At 45.6% G+C, this 27773-nt stretch overlaps 2 protein-coding genes across 2 annotated transcripts; one reads left to right on the top strand and one right to left on the bottom strand.

Moving 5' to 3' along the window:
* Positions 1–121: 121 nt before the first annotated feature.
* Positions 122–8117, bottom strand: ccng2 (cyclin G2). The gene is made up of 8 exons (XM_079365250.1): positions 7752–8117; positions 6324–6491; positions 6000–6137; positions 5588–5838; positions 4813–4891; positions 4571–4669; positions 3444–3643; positions 122–1561 (listed from the first exon to the last, which is right to left on the bottom strand). Exons 2-8 carry the CDS (start codon positions 6426–6428, stop codon positions 1429–1431), a joined length of 1005 nt encoding a protein of 334 aa, XP_079221376.1. The 5' UTR covers positions 6429–6491; positions 7752–8117; the 3' UTR covers positions 122–1428.
* A 1160-nt stretch (positions 8118–9277) lies between these two features.
* Positions 9278–22518, top strand: ccni (cyclin I). The gene is made up of 10 exons (XM_079365240.1): positions 9278–9553; positions 10466–10625; positions 15685–15819; positions 17010–17084; positions 17707–17847; positions 18698–18826; positions 18987–19088; positions 20292–20457; positions 20575–20759; positions 20911–22518. The coding sequence occupies exons 2-10, from the start codon at positions 10512–10514 to the stop codon at positions 21127–21129; spliced, it is 1266 nt and encodes a 421-aa protein (XP_079221366.1). The 5' UTR covers positions 9278–9553; positions 10466–10511; the 3' UTR covers positions 21130–22518.
* Positions 22519–27773: the final 5255 nt, after the last annotated feature.

The following is a 27773-nucleotide window of genomic DNA, read 5'->3' as shown; positions in this document are numbered from 1 at the left end:
TAAACTACGTTTAATGTCCTTTTAAATTCTCCAGACTAATTAAGGAGGAGAACTGATTTTCTATTCGTGCAGCTGATTGGTTTTTTTCAGGTGTGACGAAGAAAAGAGCAAAGACGAAGGATTAAAAAACAATATTTTTTATCAGATTTTCTGGTTTCAGTACAGGTGACAAAAACAGAATAAATAACTTAATATCTACAGAAAACTATTAACAGATTTTTTTTGTACATCATTTACAGTTTTACATGTTTTTATATTAACATTTTTGACATTTTTAGCTTTTTTTTGACACAGTCATCATTTCTTTCAGAACATCCTCTCCAAACAAAACCAAACTTTCTTTTTTTTTTTTTTTTTTTTTTTACGCTACATCCTAAAGTTGGCAACTTTGACGTTTTAAACCAGGGTCATACATACACACACACACATCCACAAACACACTCGTTAAATATTTATCTGAACACCCCAAGGTGTGACGGGTTTGAGTCTGAGGGGGAAAACGCTCGGGTTGGTCTTTGCTGCCTTTAAGCAAGGCACTTTGAGAGGACGGCCTTGATCTCTGTTTCCCTTCAGACTCGAACCTTCAGTCTGCCCATTTAACACTTGAAAAGAAAAACTGTGCAAATGAAACTTTTTTTTGGAACAGAAGACGAGAGCAGCCGTGATCAGTGGTCTCTGGAGATGTTTGAGACCGTGTGGTCCAGGAGGAGCAGGAGACCCTGTTAGACCTGATTCAGGTTCAGATCCCACTGGAGTCATGACCCAAGTTGTGTTTTAAGATGAATCTTTTAGGGGGGTTTCTGGTACAGTTTAAAATGAAACTGTGAGTCTCAGTAAAGATCTGGGTCAGTCCTGTGTCTCCTTACTTCCTAGGTCGAAGCTTCAATTTGCAACATGACCACAAAAAAAACTCCCCAAAATCTGTGCACTCCTGATCCAAAGACGACGTGTGTTATTCTTTGAGTTTTAAATATGACGAGCAGAAAGACCACAGCTGCTCTCGTGTTCTGTGCGTCACTACGAACTCGTCCTCAGTCTTACTAGGAACAGTCTTTAGATTAATAACAGTCAAAAACATTCTCATAAATAAATCACATTTTTAGCCTCTTTTTTTTTTTTTTCTCCCTGTCGACAACTCGAACCGTTTCTGACTCCACTGTGCACGCTCGGCCCCGTGAAGACCTGACGTCACAAGTCGACTTTTTCCTCTAATGTTCGTCCTGGAATGTGACATCTCAACATGCACCGACACGTCTACAGACTAAAGAATCAAAACAATCTAGCAGGAAGACTCCCGGGCGCTGCTCATCTGTTTTTGTGCGATTCTCCACCAGCAGCACCAGCGTGAATTAAAAGAATCTGTGTTTGTAAAAAGGTGAAGACGTTAGAAGGTGGCGGCGGTTGAGGCACGTGGTGGCGGCGCAGGCTTCAGGCGTGGAGGTGTTGGCGGTGTTTTTGGCGGCGGAGGTGCAGAGGGAAGTAGGGTCCTTCGGCGTCGCTGCCCGGAGAGCTGCTGAGAGACTCCTCGCCTGAACTCATCACGTCCTCGCACGAGTCCTCACTGTGGAAACACGAGCAGGGACACACGGTTACAGAAGACGTCAGCGCGTGGTCAGAAATGACCCGTCAAAAATATCACAAACTAACTTCAGCTCCGTCATAACGAGTGAAAATAAAACTGATACCGGCAATTTAAAAAATCTTTTTTGTACTCAAACAATCAAACAGTGAATATGGAGGACTCCTGTATTTGTCGACATGGTATGTTATCATGTTTCTGTTTGTTTCTTTACAGTCTGTGTTTGAGGCCTTGAAACGTCCTCATCAGAGTGTGAAGTCTTTAAAGTTGAAGGTTTTAAATTGAACTTAAAAAGAGTTGAATCTCTTAAATGTGCTTTGAGGAAGTTTGTTTGAAAACCGCTCGTACACGACGTGACTTTGTACTCGAGCAGTAACCGATGATTTAGTGTCGACTTTTAAAGGAACGTGAACCTGATATTTCAACTAAACCTGAGAAGTCAAGAGCCGAAGTTTAGTGTTTTATTTCAATGTTCCAGCTTTAACTGGAGGTTACTGAGCGTGGTCAATGATTGTCACTCACAGCTTCCTGATGAGTGCAGAATAACACACACACACCATCCTGTGTGTGTGTGTGTGAGCAGCTGATCTCACGTCCTGACTCAGTTAAAGTCCGACTCGGCTGATTGTGGAGGTCACGGAGTGGAGTTGAACTTGATATAAAATGATATAAACATAAAGGAAGGTTTCAGGATGAGCGTGTTTCAGAGCTGTCCTTTCTGTTTGCTCGACTCAGCGGGAGAAGTTTTCCCCGTCCGCTCCTTTCTTCACTTCACCGTTACATAAACGCACGCTGCTGAACTCCTGTGACATCATGGAAATGTCTGTGTCAGTGGGACGTGACTGGCAGCTCGCACGCCCTCCCATCATAACAAGCAGAGAGATATGAGAGGCCCCGACGAGCGGAGACAGCTGTGTGTGTGTGTGTGTGTGTGTGTTACAACATATACAGCTTGGTGTGTCGCCTCGGGCTCATTCTCAGTAAACAGCACACGATATGTTGTTCTTAACAGTGATGTTACACAATGACCTCAGTGTTTGTCAGAGTGCTGCTGATGAACAAACGGAAACATTAGGTGTGTGTGTGTGTGTGTTTATGTGGCAACACAGCAGGCGTGTGTGCTTCCTTTTAATCTTTAATTCCTCTCTCGTCGTCAGGAGTTTTTTCAGATTTTACAGCCGAGTGTGAGCCGTCACATGAGGTCACATGAACATCTGAGCGAGAAGGAAACTGAATCCAACACAAGTCACAGGTCGGACTGTGGAAGCGTCTGAGGACAGAGCTGTGAGCTCGGACTGAAGCCAGTCTGCAGCAACACTTTTAAAAACCACTGACGTTTAGTCGTACTGGTTCACATCAAACAAATGTGTTTTTGTGTCTTCTTCTTTAATTCTCGTTTCGTTCTGACGTTTACGACTGTTTGGATCTTGCTCGGGTGTGTTTATGAATAAAGGATTATCTTATCTTATCTTTATGGTTCGGATAGTTTTAGAATCTTCTTCAGGGAGATTCGGGGGTTTTGACCGTGTTGCCTTCGAGGACCTGACAGAATGAGTGACTGACTCAGTGCGTTGTGAGGATCGGTCTCTGCATGGCGTCCTTTCAGAGGCTGCTCACTCGTTGTATCGGCTCTGCTCGTGTGTTCGTGTCATGTTCAGCTGTGTTTTTGAGAGTGGTCTTTATTTTGATGTCAGATGCATCGACGGTTCGGCCAGTGTTGAGAATCATGTGTGTCTGTGGTCTGAGCGTGTGGGGATCGTTGTTTGTTTTCATAGATGTAGAGATGCTTGGGTGGGTTCTGGTTTGTGAGTGTGTGAGGGTCTCATGTTAGCATCGTGACCGGGTGAATCGGGGGGGGACTGACCTCTCGCTCTCATCCCAGCAGCCCTCGGGGATGGTGGGCAGTTCAGGGACGCTGCGGTAGCTGTGCAGGTTCTGGGCGGTCCGCCGCGAGACGATCCACTGCAGCTTCTTGTGGTTGGGTTTGCTGCATTCAGGGGACGCGTAGTCCAGCAGACAGCGTGCCACACGCTCACTCCATAGCAGCAGTTCACCGTCCGCAATCTGAAACCAAAGCACACAGGCGTTCAGTTCAGCCGCTTGGCCGCCGGCCCCGTACACTGACTGATCGTCTGTTTAAAATAACCGTTACTTAACACGGCGTTCCTGTAAACGCAGACCTGGTTTCTTTTTCCAGGTCAGGAGGTGACGTGAAACCAGGTTAAAACAGCGTCCGTACGTTTGTTCTGAAACCTGATCAGCAAGGTCATTTAACACCTGACGGGTCAAGTGTCGGGGGGTGGGAGGGTTTGAAAGACAAACACCCAGGGACCAAAATATCCCCGCGTCAGCACAGTCCACAAATGTCCCTGTGAGGAACCTTCACTTACAAAAACTTGTCCTCCATTATTGTTTTAGGCTCAAATTTAAAGGGAAAATGATTCATAATTTTAAAGGACTTTCTTTTAGGGAAACGGATAATTAGATTTCAGAAATCCCACCGTGAACGCAGACCTTTAAACGTCTCGTTATTATGCGTCGCTTTTAGCCGTCACAACACGACTGCAGGTTACATAACTCAGGGCGTCGATTGGAGGAAGAAAAAAAAAAAGGTTTTGAACTTGAGCCAGGCTAGGAATAAACAAACGAGCCTGCTGCCAGTCCTAATGAGTCCACGCCTATTCGCGTGTTGTGTTCACTTCCCCCCCGTTTAGTCCTAAACTAGAGGTTCATTTGGAGTTGGTTTGCCTGCAAGTTTATCAAGTCGTTCGTCATGTCAGTGTTCTCGTTGTCCCTAAAAAGTTTGTTCTGATACCAACAGAAACCACTCAGCCCGATTTTAAATCCAACCTTTAAAACATTGTCTGTCCTCTGAATTTGATTGGCTCAGAGCTGCTGCGGCCCACCTCAGTTCTTGTTTATTTTCACCGGCTGTTACTCTGCCTACATGGTGGTGAGGTTGTTGTGTTATAAAGACATGGGAGTGTTTACCTTGAGGTGTCTTTGGATGTGATAGAGTATCTCCAACATGTCCTCGGACTGGCCCGCTTCGATCTCCTGCCTCAGGAGAGACAGGGCGAGGACGGACGGCTGGACGGACAAACACACAGCCAGCGGTTAAAGGTGGCACAAACAAAATCTGTCTCTGTGCAGCTTTCAAACAACGACGTCTCATTAGAGCGCTGAGCAGCTGTAATCCAGCGTGACCTTTGAAACATGCACTGAATTCTTACCTTGGCTTTGGAGAAGGAGATTCTGCACAGACAGGCTTTGAGCTGAGCCTCCAGCTTCTCCAGGTTCAGAGTCTCCTTCCTGTTCCCACAGAAAAACACAAACATGTTCAGGTGAGTTCTCAGACGAGCTTTCAAGACTGTTTACGGCTGTTTGAGAAACGCGGTGACCTACAGTAACCTTGTGTGTGAAGTTTGGAAGCAAACATCGGCTAAGCATTATCGAAACAACACACTGTGCCAGGTCTTACACAAGCGTGAGGGATCTGTCGGGCCAAATCTTATCGCAGTCAGACCGAGTCGGCTGATAGCTGACTGCTGGCCTACATCAGGTGGAGCTACTGTGACAAACAAGCAGCAGGGCGCAGGAGCTCGTCCAATCACAGCCTTGGGAAAATCTCTGTTTGCACACCAACCCAAAGTCGATTTATGTAAACACTCAGGGATGTCCAATTAAACCAAAATGTGTTTCGACAGGAGCAGAAAAGAAAAAAACCTGATGTTGAATAATAAATTCACTGACTTTAAGGTCAAATCAAAAACCAGTTGATTCAGACAGGTGTGTGTGTGTGTGTGTGTGTGTGTGTGTGTGTGTGTGTGTGTGTGTGTGTGTGTGTGTGTGTGTGTGTGTGTGTGTGTGTGTGTGTGTGTGTGTGTGTGTGTGTGTGTGTGTGTGTGTGTGTGTGTGTGTGTGTGTGTGTGTGTGTGTGTGTGTGTGTGTGTGTGTGTGTGTGTGTGTGTGTGTGTGTGTGTGTGTGTGTGTGTGTGTGTCTCTTACCTGTCTGTGCAGTGTGAAAGTGTGATCTGGTGGTACAGGTGGAGGAAGGTTAAGGCAGTGATGGCTTTGGATTTAAAGTCGAGCTTCTCCGAGACGATCTTCTCCATGCGGTTGAGGTCGGACACGGTGAACCTGCACTGTCCGATGCGGATGAGCTCATCGCCCGGCGTCACGTTGCACTCCTCCTCCGTCACTTTGGCCGCCATGTGGAGGCAGCTGAGGCTGACACAGGAGAGGTGCTTTGGTTGGATCTGAGGTGGATACACGAAGGAGAAAATGTTTAAGTACAACCTGAATAACATTTAATTTAAATCCACTTTATTTGTTTTAACTTGTAGCTTTAAAAGTGACGCTGCAGAGCTTTCATGCAGCACAACTTCAAAAACAAGAGCTGTCGGTGTGCTTTTCGTACCCGCATCATGGCCAGGAATCTGTCCAGCAGGTTAACAGCCAGGACGAAGGTCTGTGTGCTATAACCAAAGAAGCTTGTGAGACTCCACAGGTCCTCCACTTTGGCATCTCTGCACTTGGCCGAGATTCGACTGTCATCCTGCAAAACAAAGACAAGACGTTCAATCACAACACTGCTGGTGACTTTTGGTCGAGGTTATTAGAAGAAAGGCTTAGCCTGCTAGAAAAGCATGACAGACTTGGATTATATACAGTATGTTATGGCATTGTTTTATAATAAAGGTGCTTTATGGATTTAAGGGTGATTACGAGGGACTTCTCTCACCTGTGTTGTGGATTCAATGAGGCTCAGTCCCGTCTCCTTGGGGAGGTAGTGAACTTCCTGCTCATAGTTCAGCCTCAGATCCTTCATCAGCTTGTAGGCGTCCATGTCTCGGCTGGCACTGGATTAAGGGATCTTTCTTCTTCTTTTTTTTCAGCACAGTATTTCTTACTGCAAAACAGGAAACTCTAAATCAGATTTTGTACATTGGTTGTTATTCTTGCAACAACAAAAAAAAGCTCCAGGCCATACAGTGGACGCTGAACGATTTGAGATGACTGTTTAAAGCTATTAAGAAAGCAACAATGAATTTCTAAACTTTGAAAGTCATCCTGTTATTATGAAAAGAAGTGTTTCCAAGCTCTGTGAGCACAGAACATTAATATCATTTAATACTGTCTGATATGTTGTCCCTTTTCTTTCTGTTAAAGTTTTTATATGATATCCTTGTTTAAAATGCATGTACTGTATCCATGGCCTACATTTGTTGCCTTCTCGCACAGGGGTCAGAGCTCGAAGCTCCGCCCACTCCTCTCAGAGCTCGAAGCCCCGCCCACTCCTCTCAGCTGGGCTTCGGTGTCAGATTTCCTGAGGTAAACGCCTTCCCCTTTTTTTTTGGTCTGACCGAAAAAAACAACTGCTTATCAAAAGGATCTGCCTGTTTATAATAAACAACCCCAAAACTAACAAAAAATATAATCTCCACGGTCTCTTTTTTACCTTGTTTGTTGATGCTAATCGAGGGAGCTAACGTCGAGCTAGCGTTTAAATCCTGTGTGAGGAGCGGGGGAGGGGCTGCTTTATGTTTCAATCCTCCGACCATAGAAGGCCTTTTTATTCTACTGTACAATCAATTTATCAAAATCAAATATTTTGTTATTGATCAAAGCACAGTACGGATGCACCAGACCCCCCCAAAAAACACATGTTATTGTTTCTCAATGTGTTTTTAACCGTGTAAAAATCTGCTTTAAAAAACATGAGATGAATCCAACAACAACAGAGCAGGAAAATATCTCCGGCTGTCGTCAGGAAATTGTCCGTGTAAAGTCGCTTAAATGTGCTTTATTGCATCTCAAAAGTGACAAGAATAGGGAAACACTTGCTTTAAGTGCCATTATTTCCTCAGAGAGATTTAAACGAGAAAATCCACTTGTATGTTATTACAAACATCCCTGGTGAAGAGAAAGACGAAAATCACTTGAAAATGAGACTTTAGGCTGTTAATTTTCGGCAAATTATAGCTTCGGTTCTTTAATGTTTATTGATATTAAATGTTCCTTTGTCGACAGTTCAATCTGATCAGCTGTGGTCCTTCTATTTCCAGTCAATTTGTAGCATAAAACAAGGCAAGATTTGTTCACAAGAGTAGCAAATCTATGTTTAGATAAGATTTACAGAGTGTGTTTATAATATAATAGTGTACGCTACCTGTTAATGCAAATTAAATCCACATATCTGTTGTCTTCGGCCGCAGCGTTTGGCGTTTCTCGTCTTCTCTCTCCTTTCTCCTTTTTCCTCTTTGTTGATGTCCCTGAAGCTCACGCCCACTCTGTGACGTCAGAAACTAGGAGTCAATCAGAGGCGAGGGTTTCAAGAATAGAGCTCACCCACTTTCCGCCTCTTACCGTGCTAAATGTCAAGACTTAAAAAACAAAAAATCACTTTGTCGACTCTCTGGCTGTGTCGTTCAAAATGTCACGCTTTATGAGCGTTTATAAAGCTTCAATCAACCTTTAAATCGAAAAAGAGCCGATCGTTCGACTTGAGACAGTCCTCTCTGAGCGATATGTCCATTAGCCAATCAGAAAACCGTATTTTAGAACGTTCAAATAGTCCGCCCAAAATGGTTTGATTTGATTGGCTATAAGCTATTTTTTATCCTGCCGCAACTTTAACATTACGTAGTGCCCGGTGCCCTCTGATAAAAGGCTCTGCCGGTGCCTACTGACTTCTTCTTTTATATTTTATTAACAAATGTCAATGTTTATGCTAATAAATATTAACAATTATCACCGGTCTGGTTGTTGGATAAACATAGTTTTATAGAGAGAAGAAAAAAAGAGATTTGGTCAAATAAATTGCATTTATGAGACAAATAAATGAAAAAAAATAAAATAAGAAATAAGAAAATGAACAATCTACGTGTTTGAGAAAATCGTTTTGGGGAACATTTGCCATCTTGATGGAAAAGTCAACAAACACCTTTGAGTTCCTCTTTCTCTTTTGAGAAAGTTCAACACACGCAAAAACTGGGTTTCTTACATCATAATGTGAAACACACAAGTGTTATGACGTTTTAAACGTAAATCCACTTGACAAATACTCATTCAAAGATTGTTTTCACAGTTTATTGTGTATATCAGAACTTGCTTCTGCTCTCCATAGACCAAAGTATAACTTTTAATATTAATAAACACATAAAAATGTCATGACTGAATAAGACAATATCACAGTGAGGAGAGCACTTGTGAACATGGTAATAGAGCATGTATTATCAATAAGTATTCTTATTTGATCATGCTATGAGCTTCAACTAAAGTCAAATATTATATTTTTAAATCACGTCTCAAAACCCACCTGATCAAACTCATTCTGACATTTCAATACAAAACTCTTGTTATGTAAAACGAAGATAGAGATGGATGGATGGATGGATGGATGGATGGATAGATAGATAGATAGATAGATAGATAGATAGATAGATAGATAGATAGATAGATAGATAGATAGATAGATAGATAGATAGATAGATTTATAGATAGATTTATAGATAGATTGATAGATTTATAGATAGATTGATAGATAGATTGATAGATAGATAGATAGATTTATAGATAGATAGATAGATAGATAGATAGATAGATAGATAGATAGATTTTTTTAGATAAACACTCCATAATACCAATAATAATAATAGTATATTGTTGATAGGAATTTTCCACAGAGGGTGTGTTTGTTTTGTTACCCCGTTCTGCCTGGAGGTGGGCGGAGTCTGCTTCCCTTATCTCTTCCCCCAGGTCCCCCTCCTCCTCTCGGAAGTAGACGTAGCTGTCTATTCCGTTCTTTTATTTTTATACATTTTTTACCCCTTTTCCCCGACACTTAGCACCATGGCCGCCACGATGGACGATTAAATCGAAGAACGGGTCCCCGATTTCACCCCCAAATTATCCTTGAACCGACCGGACCGGATGAAATCCAACTGTGGGTTACGCCGCTTCGCAGGGGAGGTAAGGCTCCGTCTATTGCCTGGATCTGACTTAGCCGTTGAAACGTCCCTGCTAACAGTTATCCCTTTTATGCGCTTTAATAAACTCCACATTTCACACCACACACTCTCTCAGGGTAGCGAACAACATTAACAACACGCATTTAAGAGATTTATATAATTTCACAGTTTGAGTGCGACGTCAACAAGCACAGCTAACGTGTTGCTAATGGTGCTAGCTATCAGCTTAGCTCCTCAGTTCCAGAGAATAGTCGCATCCAGCGTGATAATGAAAGGTGGTAATGCCTCCGCTTCGGACAGCCAGGTGCTTCCCGACAGAGAAGCCTTCCTCCTGGGTACATTCCCTAAAATAATGACACGTAGTTAGATATCAAACATCAGACGGCCCCTACCATCTGTACGATTGTTAATTGTTATGTAACTTAAAGTCAAATAAGGTTACAGCTGGCACACAGAAAGTGTCATCTGTGCAGTTAGGTTAAAAAAGTAATATACATGCAACATGGCACGTTTATGTACTTGTGTCAGTGTCTCCTTTTATAGTTTAAAATAAGTGAATATTTGTCTATAATTGTGCTGTCATTAAATGCTGCATCATGTTTGTGATATTTGTGTAGTTCCCTTGTCTTCTTTGTACAGTTTTTATCTCGTCTGTTCTCGTATCACCTCTTTCCGTTCTAGATCACCGAGTACTGCTCTGTGTCCTTGAGCAAGGCACCTAACACCCCCCCCCCCCCAACACACACACACACACACAGCTCTGGAGCACTCCCTGTGGAGCAGCCACATTTCAATGAGCGACAACATTTCATGTCCCTCAGCCTCTCCTCTGTCTCCCAACTGATAATGTGAAAAGGATGTGTTTTTTTTAGACATCTTTAATGAAGTGTTGATGTGCCCTGTCTCTGTTCAGGTAGCTGTATCCAGTGGGGAGGTAGGCTCATCCAGGAGAGGTCAGAATGAAGTTCATCGACCCCTGGGGACGCCAGAGGCTGTCTTTTCTTCTGGAAAAGGCCGCCTCTAGGGAAGCCAAGATGTGGAGGGTCTACGTGCCAAAGAAACCCTCCTCACAGGTGAGAGGATGACTGTAACCACTCAATTATGAATGGAGTCAGATTGATAACAAGCAGTGAATTCCACGTGTCTTCGTTACTGGAATGGGTGAAATAGTGCTTGAAATACTTTATGTTTTCATGGTTATCTTCTTGTTATTGGTTGTCAAACTCACAGATGGTGAGCTGGCTGTTTTCTGTAAAGTAGTAGGGTTGCTAGTTCTGCTGCATCACAAACACCACAGTTTGATGACGCGTAATGATGAGAGCACCTGTTTGTTAGAAACTCTGTGAGTCACTGAACACAGACATCACATGTTCTATTTAATCACATCCTTCGCCAGCTGTTCTCGCCCAGTGTACACGTCAGTCCAGACACACACTCGTATGCTGTCACGACGTCGAGTTTCATCACACCCTCAGCCAGTCACACCTCGCGAATGGACTCGCCCTCGCCTGGAATTACTTCAATTCATAATCTAATCATTCCGCGCCACCTTCTTTTCTTGAAGGTGTTTTTGGGTGCGTTTGTCTTTCTGAGATCGGACAGCAGAAGGGAGACGGGACATGTTGGGAGGAGAGAGCGAGGGGACAGAGGTTGGATTTTGAACCCATGACTCCTGCGCAGAGGACTCTAGTCTCCATACATGGGGCGCACGCCATCACCGCCAGGCCGTCCACACATACACTGTTTGATTTCATGCAGTAGTTATTGTCTTGATCATACGCCTTTCATTTTGACTCAAATTGAAAACGAAAACTTGAAGGAATGCATCACAATCACATTTTATTTAGGTAAAAAGGTTGTCAACAAAACATCTGAAAATGAATTCCTGACTTAAATCTTTCTGAAAATAGAATTGTAGTGTATCAGACGAAGAAGAAGACATTCCCACTGTCTTGGTAAACCTGTGTTCTCTGGTTGACGATCAGGAACTCTTCCTGCTTTGTTGCTCAAGTATTTTCCCTGAACATTTCCTGCTTAGAGACGTGTCAGAGCGGCTCGCTCAGCGTGCCGTGATGAAGCTAATGGAGCAGATGGGATTGACAGTGGGGCATCTCTAGTCCCTAATCTGTACGAGAGACACCTGCAGCGCTGCAGTCACACCCCTAAAGGAACCGTAATGCATCTCATCTGTGCTGCGTGCCGAAACCATAAACACATGTCATCTCAGTCCTTACACTCCCAGCTGATCGAAAGGTGCAGAGATTCAAATTAAGTGGAATTAGCATTGAGGTAATCCCTGACTGTTAATCCAGATCTTCCACTGCTGAGTCACTGTAGCATGTTCATCATGTGTCTGCCACTGTAATGGGGCCAATGGGACACCTTCCACCTCCTGCTGTTGATCTCTTTAGGTTTTGGATCCCTGAGTGCAGCCAGGTTAGCCAAGCACGGAAACCTCTGGTCCCGATCCAAACCACCGCCGGTGTCTTTACGGAGGTGCCCTTAGTTGATTGGCTGCTTCTGAACGTGTTTAAAAAAGAAGGTTTTCCTCAGTATGCTGTCCGAAGCTTCAAGTAAATCCCATCATTGAACTTGAACATTTCCTGGAGGTAAAACTCGGCAGTAAGCTCGGTGAGCATGTTGTCCTCAGACAGCCTCACTCAGTGCTCCTAATGCGTGTGTTCAGACTGTGCTTATTATGATGGTGAAACATGCACATTAACCTGACTTTACTTGAGAACACAAACACCTGTGTTATCACAGGACCTGCTTATCGTTGGTTTGGACTTGGGAGTGATAAAGAGGCAGTCAAGGACGGCGCTGGGACCGACGTTATAAAACTTCTCTTCTCCTTTTACTGAGGTGTAAGCTGCTTGTAAGAGGTGACTCTGTCTCCTCAGGACAAACAAACGGCAGCCATGTTTCTGGGTGAAATCTGTTGCTGCGTGCTCGATCACTGTCTTAGATTAATTACACCTCCCTGTGGTCCTTTACGTAATGCTAATGCAATCTTAATGACGGAGGCGCACAAAGGCGATGAAGTTTTGTTCAGTACTAAACTGTGAAGATTTATTTTAATAATAATAATAATAATTTACACTTTATTAATCCCACGAGGGGAAATTCGGTTTTTACACTCTGTCTAACACACACATAGGCCGAGATACACACTCATGCACAAACAGGGTTCTAGTGACATGCATTAATGGAGAGGTCTCAGAGTGAGGGGGCTGCCCACAGCGAGCGCTCCAGAGCAGTTTTGGGGTTCGGTGCCTTGCTCAGGGGCACCTCGGCAGTGCTCAGGAAATGGACTGGCTCCTCTCCAGTTACCAGACCAGTTTCCGGACTTGGTCCGTGCCGGGACTTGAACCGGCGACCCTCCGGTTCCCAACCCAAGTCCCTACAGACTGAGCTACTGCCGCCCAATAGAATAGAAGAAAAAAATTGAAGAAAAAATCAGTAGAAAGAAAACAAATACTGGAGAATAAGCAGAGTTTACATTCCTCCAATTTATTTTTTAATCCAAACGATAATCCGTAATCTTCTGTCAGAGAAGCCTTTCAGTGCTGCGTCTCTGATCCAGTCCTGTGTTTGCTCCTGAAACTGACCACCTGGACTCATTTGCCTTCTCAAATCTGAACAAGCATTCAGTTTTTACTGGTCAGAGGCCTCTGACAGCCAATGACACAACTCCGACAACTCAACCTCGGCTCACACTGCAAATACAATGAAGCTGAACATAATCCGTCCTCTCAGCCAGGATTCCATCTCGAGTGTTTTTCTCATTTTCAGTTTTTGAATGAAAAACACAGAGCGGGAAAGCCAGCTGTCGATCCTCCTGATTTAGACGGATGGATGGATAGATACTTTATTGATCCCGAGGGAAATTGTTCCTTTTCTGAAGTCATGTTTGATCACGTGAGTTTCTGTGAGATCTCGTGTCTGTGAGATCGTACAAACGGCAGGTTGTGTGGTCTCTTGGTCTGGCCCGGTCGTCCAGTGTGTTCATTGGAGGATTATAATGACAAACATTAGTTCAAACTGTCCTCGGTCGCAGCCTATGTTGGACTTTGTAAATGTAGCAACAGGGCTGAAACTGAAGGACGCTCACTCACTGTAGCTGCTGAGACGCAGCACTGAAAGCCTGAACTCACATTTCCTCAAACTGAGGAGTGATCGGCCTCTCCACGCTGGAAATGGAAATAAACAGAATCCAAATGCAGTTCCAGAGGTTGGCGGTGAAATGTGTCGACCTAAACTTTCTTCACCTCGCTCGCAGGTTGAAACAGGGACGAGTGTCTGTGCACATGAGCGCTCGCGTGCACGTGCACCAGCCCAGTTCCAGATTCACAATCCAAACATGTTTACCGTAAAGGAGAAATACATGTGAACTAAATGAGCTGAGGTTCGTCTCCTCTGGGTGCTGATGTCACAGGGAGATGATGATGTATATCTGTGCTGAATACGAACAGAAAAGGTTTGAACACACATCCTGTCCTCTGCAGGGACTTTGGACTGAGAGACACGGAGAGGGGGGGGACACGTTTAAAAAGAGGCAAATGTTAGGTATGCTCCGGTTACCCTGAACTTGTAAAACACTGGAGAGAAACGAACTCGACGACCTTTTCAGCCATGAGAAGGAGCTCAGACCAGCGACTCGCGCTGTCAAAACAAACCACCTGAAGAACATGAGGGTCTCTCTGGTTGCTGCTGTGACCTGTGGACCGGTGGAGGACACTTCAGACAGATTTGGGTGATTTTTTGGGGGAAAGGAGTTGAAGTAGGCCGTTTGTTTGTAGTGAAGACAGTAAAGAGCTCGGAGGCTGACCGGTGTCAGTTTGCAGATTAAGTTTGTGAGCGGGGTCAGTGTCCTCCTGACCTTTTGTCTCCTGCTTCCAGTCCACTGTTACACCTGCTTTGGTGTCAGCCGTGCGTTCTCCATCAGAGATCACATCCCACCGAAATGTGTGATGACTTTGATTTGTTGGTTTCCATGAGCAAATGTCGTTCGCCATAAAGTTTTTGTTTTTTTTAATAGATATTTGGAGATTTTTTGGCCTTTTATACAAACAGTGAAATTGGATGCGCTCACTAACTACTACACTAATAGCACCCGAGACCACGTCTTGTGTTAGTAGTAGATTTCACCACTCAGTGTTATTTTACATGAGCTGCCATCCCACTTTATCACCACAATGCTTCAGATGTTTCAAGAATTCAAGAAAGTGTGAACGCTAACCAACTTCTATCTCCCCCCGTCTTCACCTGGGCGTCTTCCTGCCCGGCCCCGGGTGTTTTATCCATGTAGTCTGAGTGAGCAGATGTGTGAACGGGGGGAAGCTTCACTCTCTGAGGGCGGGCTGTTCCTGAAATGATGTTTGTCAGAAGAAGAGTGTTTGGTTTTAGTAGTGTATCTCCCTTTATAAGTGCTTCTGTGATTGAGGTAAAGATGTTAACAGAATCATTTGAGTCAGTCTGTGTCACCCTGAATGATGTTTGTAACGATCATTCTTCTCAGAGACGCAGATCTTCATCGGCGCTCAGCTCGAGGTGAAGTCAGCTGTCAGACGCTGGAACATACTTGGAATGTTTTCTTTTGAGGCTTTGGGCTGATTGTTGAGGAAGATCCTGTTTCTCTGCTTAGTGGGTCTACGTCCGACACAAAGGCCTCCTTCAGGTCCTCGTCAGGTACTCCAAACTGGCAGACTGAATTGGCCCTGCAGCAGAAAGCAGGTCGACTGCTGCTCTGAACACGCCGTGCTGCTGTTGTTGTCGTCTTTGTCCAGAAATAATTTGTTTTGTTTTTCTGTCTGTGTCCTGATTTTAACTTTGGGTTCGTCTGGTGGACGGCTGTTTATAGGTACAACTGGCACACTGTTGTTTTTCTATTCGACATTTTTGTCACAAATCAGTGGAAAAATCTCTTGATTTATTCTCCACTCAGTATGAGTCAAACTGTCATCCATGACGTCTTATGCAGCTACAGAAAACTCCTCGGGATGTTTTTGAGGAGGCGCTGCATGTTTGAACTCAAACAGCCACAGCCTGCAGGACCTCCACAATTGTTTTCTGAAAGGCCTGCTTAGGTTCAGAGGAGAGAACAACCAGCTCTGATGTTTGTCTTTGTTTCAGGATACAGACATCTCCCCGGCCCAGCGGGACGAGGCCGTGCGCTGGTTGACGGAGCTCCATGGTAGACTGCAGCTGTACCCAGAGACCCTGGTGTTAGCTGTTAGCATCCTGGACCGCTTCCTCGCTCCCATCAAGGTAAAAAAAAACAATGTGGCTGTGAGTGTCTGCAGTGGCTGCTCAGGTTGGATCACTGTGTGTGTTCTCTGTAAATCATCAAACGACCTGAGGCTGCTGTTTTTCTAAAGTGTCCTGACATAGGAGTTTTATGGTGCCATATGAATGAAAATGGATGCATTCATTTGTTGACATTTATGTATTAGGCAGCTTTCATAGAATAAGGCAGCCAGAAGACTTTCACATTGAAACATTAAAGACAGAAAAGAAGAACAAAGGAAACGATGTGTCAGGACTTTACCATCACATATTCAGATGTAGAAGGACCGGGCGCCGCTCCTGTCATGGTTAGTGCGTCCCCCACGTAAGGAGGCTGAAGTCCGCCAAGCATGCACCCGGGTTCAAATCAGGCCTGTGTCTGTTTTCCTGACACATCATTTTTCTCTCTTTCTCTTCCTGCCTGAGTTCGGTCTCTTATCTTGTGTGTCCTAGATCTATAATAAAGACATAAAAAGCCCAAAATAAATCTTTAAAGACGGGAAAAAAAGGGTAGTTAGACAAAGTGTGCTGCACTCCACAGACAGAAAGTTCATGTTTGTAGCTGTGGAGTGAAACGCTGTGAGACTATCAGGGCCCTGGACTCTGTGTGCTCCTGATAAAGACTCACTTCAGACTGAAGTTCATCACGGACGTCTTATACAGTTTAGACTGTCCTATGATTTAGTGATCCCGACCTACATCAGTGATAAAAACTGCTACCATGACTTTTTATTTTTCTGAACAGAAACACAGCACACAACATCAGGAAGATTAAACGATATCACTGAGATGAAAAAGTAAAGTAAGGGGATATGATGTAATGTTCAAAAACAATATGAAGGCAGCACATCTCAAGTTAAGGAGGACCAAACATCGACTGACTCGATCTTTTTGATTTATTTTAAATGCTTTTTTTAATTCCTGAGGGGGAAATTCTTGTTTGGTTTTTATCTGGTCCAATCACTTCTATCTGAAGCAGTTCCACTGCCCGCTTCCATCGCTGCAACACCTGTTGACCTGATAACTGCTCTCATATCTGGGAAACCCAGGGGCGTCCAAAACGGCCATGCTGAATGAAAATGTCTCTCAGCATCCCGACAACTGAATCACATTCAGCAGCTCAAGTGTTCATGGATCAGATCTGTGGTGTTAACCTGACTGTTTGTCTTCAGGCTCGTCCAAAGTACCTCCGCTGCATCGCCATCGCCGCCTTCTTCCTGGCTGCCAAGACCTGCGAGGAAGACGAGGTGAGCACGCATGCACGCACACACACACACACACACACACACACACACACACACACACACACACACACACACACACACACACACACACACACACACACACACACACACACACACACACACACACACACACACACACACACATCAGAAAGTAGAGCTTCGTGTAAGCCGCATGTTTGATACAAAGCCTCGGATGAGAGGTGAACTGCTCTGATCAGCAGTTTTTGTTGAGTAAATTTCACACACAGGAATCGAGTGATCCATTGAAGCTTCACAAACACCTGAGAGATATGTCGCAGTTAAAAACACCTAAATCTGGTACAGAGACATTTGTTTTGACTGCAGCAACAGCTGAAAGCCAATGACAGTGCACGACACAGAGAGAGGGAAATATCGAGGGGAGGAGCGTAAAAAATGAACTGATTTTCTTTTCTTATTCATACTTTTTAAAACTTCAAATCGAAGCACAAAACAGCTTGGATCAGTCGCTCTTTCAAGTGTTTCTGGTTATTTTAGATCACAGAGGATCAATCATGTGACGTTAACTGAATTCTCACTGTGTGTGTGTGTGTGTGTGTGTGTGTGTGTGTGTGTGTGTGTGTGTGTGTGTGTGTGTGTGTGTCAGTGTGTGCCCTCTCTGAAGGAGCTAGTTGACTCCAGCAGCTGTGGCTGCTCCTCTGCAGAGATCCTGAGGATGGAGCGTCTCATCCTGGACAAACTGAACTGGGATCTGCACACCGCCACAGCACTGGACTTCCTGCACATTGTACGTCTTTTACACACGCACACGCACACACACACATATGCAACCTTCACTGTGTCTCATATTATCTGATATTATTCTCTAGCTTTCTCTTGTTTGTGTTTGAGCCTTATTCATTCAGTGCAGCATGTGCCACCTGGTGTTAAAGAGATGTTACTGCACCTGACTTTGTACCTCTCTCTGCATGATATTTTGTTTGTTATTAAAGGAGCTCCCCTCCAGAATAAGCAATGAGTGGAACGATGTCATGTTCAGGAGTCGAATGTAAATCAGTTAATTTTCAGACAGTTGTAGCTTCTTTTTGGGATTTCAGCCTTTCCTTAGACGTTCTCAACACGTCTGCCTTTTTCCCTGCTATTATCATGAGCAACTACCATAAAATTCCCTCCATCGAACACACTTTTTTTTCTCCATTTAATAAGTTGACTACACATAGACTGGTGTGATCAATAAGCCAGAATAAACCGCTGACACAAGCAGCGCCATGACTGGAAGTGCAGAAGCAGCCACCATCACCCTCCTCATGTGTATGGAAATGTTGAGCTGTGCTGGGACACGACACAGATCAGACTGGCAGCTTCTCTCCCTCATCAGGTCGTAGTCATGCGTTTAAAGAAGCGGTGATATACAGTTCAGTAAAGAGAGCTCGTGGAGCGCTCTGTTCACTGAAAGAGTCCTCGAAGTCAACGAGTGACCAGCGGAGGTGAAGTGCAATCTTAACACAATGAGACACGAGCTCAAACGCAGCATGCGACTCAGTCATGGATTCATGGCAGCACATGTCCAGCCCCAAACGTTCAGACTGTATGAAATAGACTCAGTACCTTGTAGTAATGGCTTTTCTTCCTCACAGTTCCATGCGATGGTGTTGTCGTGTCGTTCTGGGTTTTTGGACTCCATGTTGGGACTGAACCGCTCTCAGCACCTGTCCATGCTCACTCGACGGCTCTACCAGTGTCTGTCTGACCACACACTCGTACAGGTACACACACACACACACACACACACACACACACACACACACACACCTTCACTTCATCCCTGTGGAAATCTCTGCTCTGCTGCTGTCAACTAAAAGCAAAGCTGCTTTTTTTCCACCTGCCTGAAAACTGACCAAGTTTGACCCTCATGTGCTCCCGTAGCTGAGAGGATCCATGCTGGCCTTGGCCCTCATCACTCTGGAGCTGGAGACCTGCTGTCCTGACTGGCTGGCTCTCACCATCGAGCTGCTGAAGAAGGCACAGGTACCCAAGTCAATCTGCAAGTGTTCCGTTTGGATCAGCAGCAGCACAGAAGGCTCAAAGAAAGATCAAGAAAAGACGTCAACTTGAAAATAAAATCTTAAAAAAAAACTTCAGAAACTTGTAAAGGAAACTAAAGGGGGTCATGTTGCACGCCCCATGTAAAGAGGCTGTAGTCCTCATTGGGTTTGAATCTGACCTCTGCCCCTTCCTGCATGTCGTCCTCCGCTCTCTCTCTCCTCCCGACGTTTCCTGTCTCTTCAGCTGTCCAAAACCAACAGCACACTGAGCTTCAAAATCTCTTTTTACTCCGCTTTAACTCATCCGCTCAGGTAAACGTATTTAGTACGAGTCGCTGAATGAGAAGACTAATGGGGCGGCAGTAGCTCAGTCTGTAGGGACTTGGGTTGGGAACCGGAGGGTCGCCGGTTCAAGTCCCGGCACGGACCAAGTCCGGAAATTGGTCTGGTAGCTGGAGAGGTGCCAGTCCATTTCCTGAGCACTGCCGAGGTGCCCCTGAGCAAGGCACCAAACCCCAAAACTGCTCTGGAGCGCTCGCTGTGGGCAGCCCCCTCACTCTGAGACCTCTCCATTAATCCATGTCACTGGAACCCTGTTTGTGCATGAGTGTGTATCTCGGCCTATGTGTGTGTCATTAGACAGAGTGTAAAAAAACCGAATTTCCCCTCGTGGGATTAATAAAGTGTAACTTACTTACTTATTTACTTACTTAATGCAGTGCGGGGTCAGCCCAGCAGAGGGCGCTAAACAGGCAGTCGAAGTGATTCAGAGTCAGAACAGAGGAGGTCATATTTACACAGCGCTTGAACAAACTGAAACTACAAAGAGTTTTTTTTTTTTCGGTGATCTCTCCTGTGTTTGCCTTCCCTGCTCCTTCTTTAGATCCAAAAGTCAATAAATAATACATATTTGTCCTCAAGCTGTTTGTCATCTTGGGGAGATGAATGTTTGCTGTTTATTGTTCACAGGAAGGTCAGGAGCGCTGACATCGTGGTTGTTGATCTTAACAACGAGACTCATCATTTCAGTGATTGTTGATTCTTCAGTTTATCTCTTTGAGCTTTAATTTAGAGCACGCTGATTTAGATATCAATCCACCAGCTTCTCTGGATGAGCATAAAAACCAAAACTTTTTATCTGAATAAGTCTCGTCTGTTATCCCTCCCTCCTCTTCTTGTCTCTCAGATCGACAGCTCCGAGTTGATTCGAAGCCGAGAGCTGGTGGCTCGTAGTCTGTCCACACTTAAGGCTTCCCTGCCTCCCAACACTGTCTACATCTACCAACCCCTGCAGAGCCCGACCAGCCTGCAGCCTCCGGACCAGGACCCCACACTCCGCTGCTGCACACTGGGTACGTTAAAGGGACGCTGCCCGAGGTTTTCCACATCAAAGTCTAGTCCCAGGTGTAAACATGCGTGTGTCTGGAGTCGGTCCTTTAACTATTCAAGCATTTCTGTATCTTCTCCAGGGATCAGAAACTCCACCGCCGAGTCTTCTAGGGACCACGCCGTCATCATTGCTGCTCCACAGGAGCAAATAACACCTGGCTCCTCCACTGACATCCCAGAGCTGCTCTCTCCACCCAAAAACTTCCACCAACTTAACCACCTGCAGAAGGTCACACTGCGCTGCAAATCCTCCTCCAAACGCAAGGTACCACCATCTCTCTCTTTCTCTCTTCCACACTTGCAGACTGCAATACCTCAAGTGTCCACTTGAGGCTTGATGCAAAAAGCCAATAAATTGTCCCCATTTAAGTCCCATCTTCAAAAGCCCGTCGCTACATAACCGTCTGTGTGTCCAGGTGGAGGAGATGGAGGTAGATGAGTTCTTCGACGGCATCAAACGACTCTACAACGAAGACGTTACTTCCACAGCCGTCCAGGAGGGGGCGACACCTGCAGCGGGGGCGCCAGCAACAGAAGGAGGAGGAGGAGGTCTGGGTGTCTGCAGTGTCCTGTTATCCAGACAGGAAGGCAGCCGTTCCCCCTGCCCGCCTCTGCAGCCAGTCAGTGCCTCCTAGAGACCAAACAGGAACCAAAACCGCCTTCACGCGCTCGCCATCTTTATTTTTCAAATTCAAGTCCACAAATGAGGCAGCAGCGATGGGCAACTGCCCCAGCAACAATGAAAGAGACGACTTGTACTCAAGGTTCTCATTTGCATTAAAGCAATATAAAGGCAGCTCCTGTGGAAAGGTTGCTCATCAGAGAAAAGCGTGGCACGCCAAGAGAACGTTCACGTTGGTCACACAAAGTGGGCGCTGATAAAGACGGTTTCAGTGGTGAAGACGGTTTTGGTTTCAGTACAAACGACCCCGAGCTGCTCAGTCGTCCCGAGGTCAGCCGCCATCGTCCCCTCAGCCGGGAAAAACAGAGCCCAAAAAAAGTTTAAACATTTAAAAACTAAAAAACGTGCTGCTGCTACTATCTTAATAATTATATTTGTTCAACACAAAAACAATATTACAGAAATGTAAAAAAAAAAAAAAAAAAATTACACATATCAAGAAAACCTAGAACTAATGTCTTGAATCCCCGTGTCTCACTCTGTCAATGTTCGTCAACTTATATTTGTTTTTCACATCTTCATCTTTCCATTTTCATATTTCTGTTTTTATTCCGACTTCTTCTCTTTCCTCCCTCCCTCTGCATGTCGTCATCTCTGTAGCCTCTGCTTAGAGTGGAAATCACATGTATGAATGTTGCTCAGTAGACGATTCTCTGTCATATTCACCCAGATAGAAAAATGTTTGTTTGTTTCGAGTGAAGTGTGATTTGATTGTTAATAAGATGCTAATATAAAGATCCCTCCTCTGATGTTCCTCTTCCCCCTCTCAGCGTGTGGTGACGCCTCGTCTGAATCAAACGTTCTCAGCTTGTTTTATTCCTTCTGCAGAAGTCTTGACTTCAACATGCTGATTTATGGTTTGTTAAGAAGCCAAACAAACTCCTTAGTTACTTAATCAGCTCTTAATACGCTGAGTTAATCTTTATAGTCTGTTACTGTTTACCTAAAAAAAGGGGGGGGTCAACAATCCTGCAGGACCTCCAGTACTTTTGGTCCAATCAGGGCCTTCTACTCCTGCTTTAACATCCAGGTTTGACTGAAGAACAGCACTCTGCTAAAGATCAGACGTCACTCAGAGTCGTGGTATTTAAATGTAATAGAACAACCTCGAGTGAATTGAAATATTCTAAGCTGAGAAACAGAAATGTGACGAGTGACGATCTTCACTTTGACGTTTAAATACTTAGCTGACAACGCCCTCTGTTTCCATCTCTTGAAGTTCTGTTGAATATCGATTTTTTTGTTCCTGTAAAAAGCTCTGTTGATCCTGCTGGGGGAGGTTCTGGTGGCTGCTCCGGGTCCCTGAATGCACCACGGCACCAATGAATAAAGAGATAAGAGATTAAAACTGGCTGAGAATCGTGTCTTCATTTTATCTCTCAAAACATTTAATGTTAGATGAACAGATAATTGTTGTCTCGCTGTAAGTGGATTGACATTAAAAGAGCTGATGTGTCCAGGGGTGACAAACAAACATGCAGGTAGAGGGTCAGAAAAATAGAATGAAGTTACACAAAGTCCAGAGTAGGTCAAATGGATTTTAAGACCCAGAGAGGAGTGGTGATGAAACAATTCTCTGGTCGCTGTTTATCAGTCAAAGGCCATTTCATCTACAGCCCTGTCCATCCATTCACTTTTCTAGACTACATCTAACCCACAACCTGTGTACCTACCTACCTACCAACCATTGTGGAAGTGGTGAGTAGATAAGCATTAGGTCACAGGTGTCAAACTCCAGTCCTGGAGGGCCAGCTTCCTCTGACTTTTATGTGTCTCCCTGCTCTAACACACCTGCTTTAAACCAATGTGTTGTCATCAAGCTCTGCAGAAGCCTGATAACGAGTCAATCGAGTCGTCACCCCTGGCTATGCGCTGGGTCTCCGCCAGGGTAACAGGGACATGGCAGAAGTTGTCCCGAGTGAGTCCAGCCCACCACCCTTGCAGACTCAATGGTGTCATCTGCTTTTGGAGGGAGTGGAGCCAGGTTCCCCCGTCTGTGTTGCTGGGCTCCGCCGTCCGTACACGGGGCAATGCGGGACACAGGGGCAAGGGTCTGCATCGTCCCGTCTACGCAGACCCTGGGCCGTTTCCCTGATCATCAGCCCGCCTAGGGCACCTCACGCTGATGTGGCCAACCTGGATTCACTTGAACCGCAGATCTCACAGCAGGTCCACCGCCATTGTGGTCACATCCTGCGGGCCCTCCAATAATCTCCCTCTCCAACGCCAGCTCCAGCGCCTCCTGCAGAGTGCGGGGGTGCGCCAGCTGGGTCTGAACACGCAGCTCCCTGGGTGTTATGGCACGAACACCACCGCACCACCCAGCCAGCCCTTTGGGTTTGGGTGCGCGTGCGTGCGTGTGCATGCTGCAGGTTATGTTGGTGTCAGACGGATGGACCACTCGGACCATCCAACCAACTCGCCCTCCTATCTAAAGTGCATGTTTTGATGATTGTGGGAGGAAACCCACGCCTCAAGGGAAGAACATGCAAGCTCCCCATAGAGGCCCTGACCCCCTGCAACTCAAGGCCCCAGAGAGTTCTTTTTAATTTTTGATTTGAAAGAGCCTCTACTTATAACCTCGGTTGGCTCGTTCTGTGACGTCAAGAGTCACGTCATTAATTAGCTGCGCGTGCAGAAAGCCTCTGTACAGACTAAACACGTTGTGACGTCACGCTCCGGCTCCAATATGGTCTAAAACCGATGGGAGGTGGTGCACACTGATGAAGTAAACAAACAAAGTATAGATAATAAATACATGTGTAACCTCCTGCCTGATAAGAGGGGGACACGTTCTGTCCTTAACAATGTCCGAACATCAACAGAACTTTCCATATCTTTCATTATTCATACATTGGCACACCTGGCTCCACCTAGTGTTAAATTTCTGAATTACAAACAAAATACTGAAAGCAAACAGAGATTTCTCAAACAGAGATAAATGAACAAGTAAAGCTCAATTAGCTCCAAACAGTATTATCTATCTATCTGTAAATATCTCTTTAGTCTATGGAGACCAAACCGTACTGGCGCCTGTGACTGGCATTGCCACGGTTCGCTCTCTGTTTTGTAGATTATTGATGATTATTTTTTTCACTATATGTGATCTTTGCAGCCCAGATGACAAATGGAAGTGTCCTGGCTTTACTAACCTATGATCGGGACTCTTTATTTCGTATCAAAGAGTCATTGGAGGACATGTTTCATACCTGGGACCGTTACAAACAGGCATTTCTGCCTCCGTTTGAAATCGATCCCGTCTCACCTGACTACTTGGTGCTGTATCGGGTGCCGGGTAGGACCCGCAGGAGATCCAGAAAAAGAGGCTCTCGGTCCGGTATCCAAGTGAAGCGAGGGCGTGCTGCGGCTGCCGGGGGCTCCGTCGTCTTCGGCTGCCGGGACCACGCTCGGTTCCTGCGTCGGCATGTCCTCGCTGCCGCCTGCCCCGCGCTTCAACAGGTGTCCTGGACCCTTCACAGTGCTGGAGCCATGATCAGGGGTTTTCATCGCCATCGCCTACTTCCGTGTTTATGCCGGCTTTTCCAGCGTGGACCAGCTGGAGCTCACGTGACCGCTGGATGTGCCTTCGTCCAGTCCCGCTCCGCAACACGGACACTACCTCCGAGACGTCAATCCACGTCGGCCTATTGGATGCTCGTTCAATGTGACTCCGACACTTTCAAGAGTCAACTGGGGACGTTTTTATTTGTCCAGGCTTTTGGTTGGTCTCTTTTAGGGCTGCTATGATCTCTGTACTGTCTGTTTGTTGCTTGTGATGTTTTAAACCCTGTTTGTGAAGCACTTTGTGGCCCCTGCCTGTGAAAAGTGCTATATAAATACATTTTACTTACTTACTTACTTTACTATAGGCTATATGTTGGTTTGCATATTTTGTACCTGTGCTTGCGTGCGCGTGTATCTGTGCTTACACGTACAGCTATTTGGTTGGATGGTCGGATTCGTCCGTGCGCGCGCGCGCACACGCACACACACACACACACACACAGACGCACACGCTGCACTCTATGTTGGTGTCCGATAGACGGACGAATCCAACCACCCAACCAGCCCTGTGTGTTTGGGTGCGCGTGTGTGTTTCGTCTGGTTGGTTACATGGTCGGATTCGTTTGTCCGCCTACACACAAGCTGCAGGCTGCAAGTTATGTTGGTGTCAGACAGATGGACCACTCGGACCATCCAACCAACAAGCCCTGTGTGTGTGTTTGTGCAGGCTGGTTGGTCTGACGGTCGGATTCATCTGTCCGTCGCACACCAACATAGCCTGCAGCCTGCAGCGTGTGTGTAGGCTCCAGGCTGCAGGTTATGTTGGTGTCAGAGGGACGAACTACTCCGACCATCCAACCAACTAGCCCTCCTATCTAAAGTGCATGTTTTGATGATTGTGGGAGGAAGCCGGATTACCCGTGAACCCACGCCTCAAGGGAAGAACATGCAAACTCCCCATAGAGGCCCTGACCCCCCTGAAACACAAGGTCCCAGAGAGTTCTTAAGTGTTTGCAGGCTGGTTGTTCGGACGGTCGGATTCGTTTGTCCGTCGCACACCAAAACAACCTGCAGCCTGCAACGTGTGTGTAGGCTCCAGGCTGCAGGTTGTGTTGGTGTCAGAGGGACGAACTACTTCGACCATCCAACCAACTAGCCCTCCTATCTAAAGTGCATGTTTTGATGATTGTGGGGGGAAACCCACGCCTCAAGGGAAGAACACGCAAACTCCCCACAGAGGCCCCGACCCCCCTGGAACACAAGGTCCCAGAGAGTTCGTAAGTGTTTGCAGGCTGGTTGGTCGGATTCGTCCGTCGATCGGACACCAACATAGTGTGCAGGCAGCCTGCACCCAGCACGCACACACACATGCTGGAGGCTGCACTATGTTGGTGTCAGAGGGACGAACCACTTGGACCATCCAACCAACTAGCCCTCCTATCTAAAGTGCATGTTTTGATGATTGTGGGAGGAAGCCGGATTACCCGTGAACCCACACCTCAAGGGAAGAACATGCAAACTCCCCATAGAGGCCCCCCTGGAACACAAGGTCCCAGAGAGTTCTTTTTAATGTTTGGTTTGAAAGAGCCTCTACTTATAACCTCGGTTGGCTTGTTCTGTGACGTCAAGAGTCACGTCATTAATTAACTGCGCGTGCAGAAAGCCTCTGTACAGTCTAAACACGTTGTGACGTCACGCCCCGGCTCCAATATGGTCTAAAACCGATGGGAGGTGGTGAAGTAAACAAACAAAGTATAGATAATAAATACATGTGTAACCTCCTGCCTGATAAGAGGGGGACACGTTCTGTCCTTAACAATGTCCGAACATCAACAGAACTTTCCATATCTTTCATTATTCATACTGTTGAGATTTGTGCTCTAATTTCATTTTGTGTTGAGATTATGCCCCTGTCTGTATTTGTTTTTCTATTTTGATTTCCCATGTGTTGTCATGTGACCTAACCTGTGTAATTAGTGACCCTACAGGTGAACTTAATAAAAGTGCGTGTGCCCGCAATGCGGATGTTCACAGCAAAGAGAAGTTCATGTGTGTTTGTGTCTTCGTTTGAACGCTGCGTAAAAAGTTGTTCTGCTAACAGGTTATGGGCCCAAATCTCATAACGCACAGTGAGATTTACTTGTCGGGTGAGAGTCGCGACGTTTACAGCGTGCACCTGAATTCTGTGTGAACCTGCAACATGAGCAGAAAGTAGCCGCTGGGCGAGACTCGTTGTTGACGGTGACGAGAGAAATTATGAACTGTGGGAAACGACATTTTTGGGTCACCTTTGTCTACAAGGCTTGAAGGACACAATCCTAAAAGAGCCCATCGCCGATGATGTGGAGGAGGAGGGGGAAAATGCCGAGGCTTACGCGGAGCTCATTCAGTTCCTGGATGATAAGAGCCTGTCGCTTATAATGAGAGAAGCAGCAGATGATGGCCGCGCAGCGCTAAAGATTCTCCGAGAGTACTACGATGGAAAAGGAAAACCAAGGATTATTAACCTGTATACCGAGTTAACCTCTTTGCAAAAATCACCAAATGAGAGCGTCACCGAATATATAATCAGAGCAGAGACTGCAATCACTGCCCTCAGAAAAGCAGATGAACAATTAAGTGATGGCCTTCTGATAGCGATGGTTTTAAAGGGGCTACCAGAGACTTTTAAACCCTTTGCAATCCATATAACCCAGACTGACGATCAGTTCACTTTTGCTGAATTTAAGACGAAGCTGAGAAGTTTTGAGGACAATGAAACCATGCGCGCAACAGCTTTTGAGGACAATGTGATGAAGGCAAGAGCGCATTATGAATCAAAGCATGATCGAGAGGGAGCGAGTGGACGTAATACGGACATTGTGTGTTACAAATGCGGCAACAGAGGCCACATAGCCAGAAACTGTGTGCGCAAACAGTGGTGCCATCAATGTAAAAGTAACACTCACAACAGTGCAAGTTGTAGACGGAGGAAACAGCGGGACAAAGCACAGAGAGTTTCAGAGAAGACTGGGTGTAAGGAGTTCGCCTTCCAGATAAGTGACAAAGACGCGGAGAAGCAGGTGCCTGGTGTGAGAAGAGGGCTGATGGTCG

This window comes from Symphodus melops (assembly GCF_947650265.1).
Source record: "Symphodus melops genome assembly, chromosome: 16".
Taxonomy (NCBI): domain Eukaryota; kingdom Metazoa; phylum Chordata; class Actinopteri; order Labriformes; family Labridae; genus Symphodus; species Symphodus melops.
The sequence above is the reverse complement of the archived record's forward strand: the minus strand, read 5'-3'. Positions and strand labels throughout refer to the sequence as shown.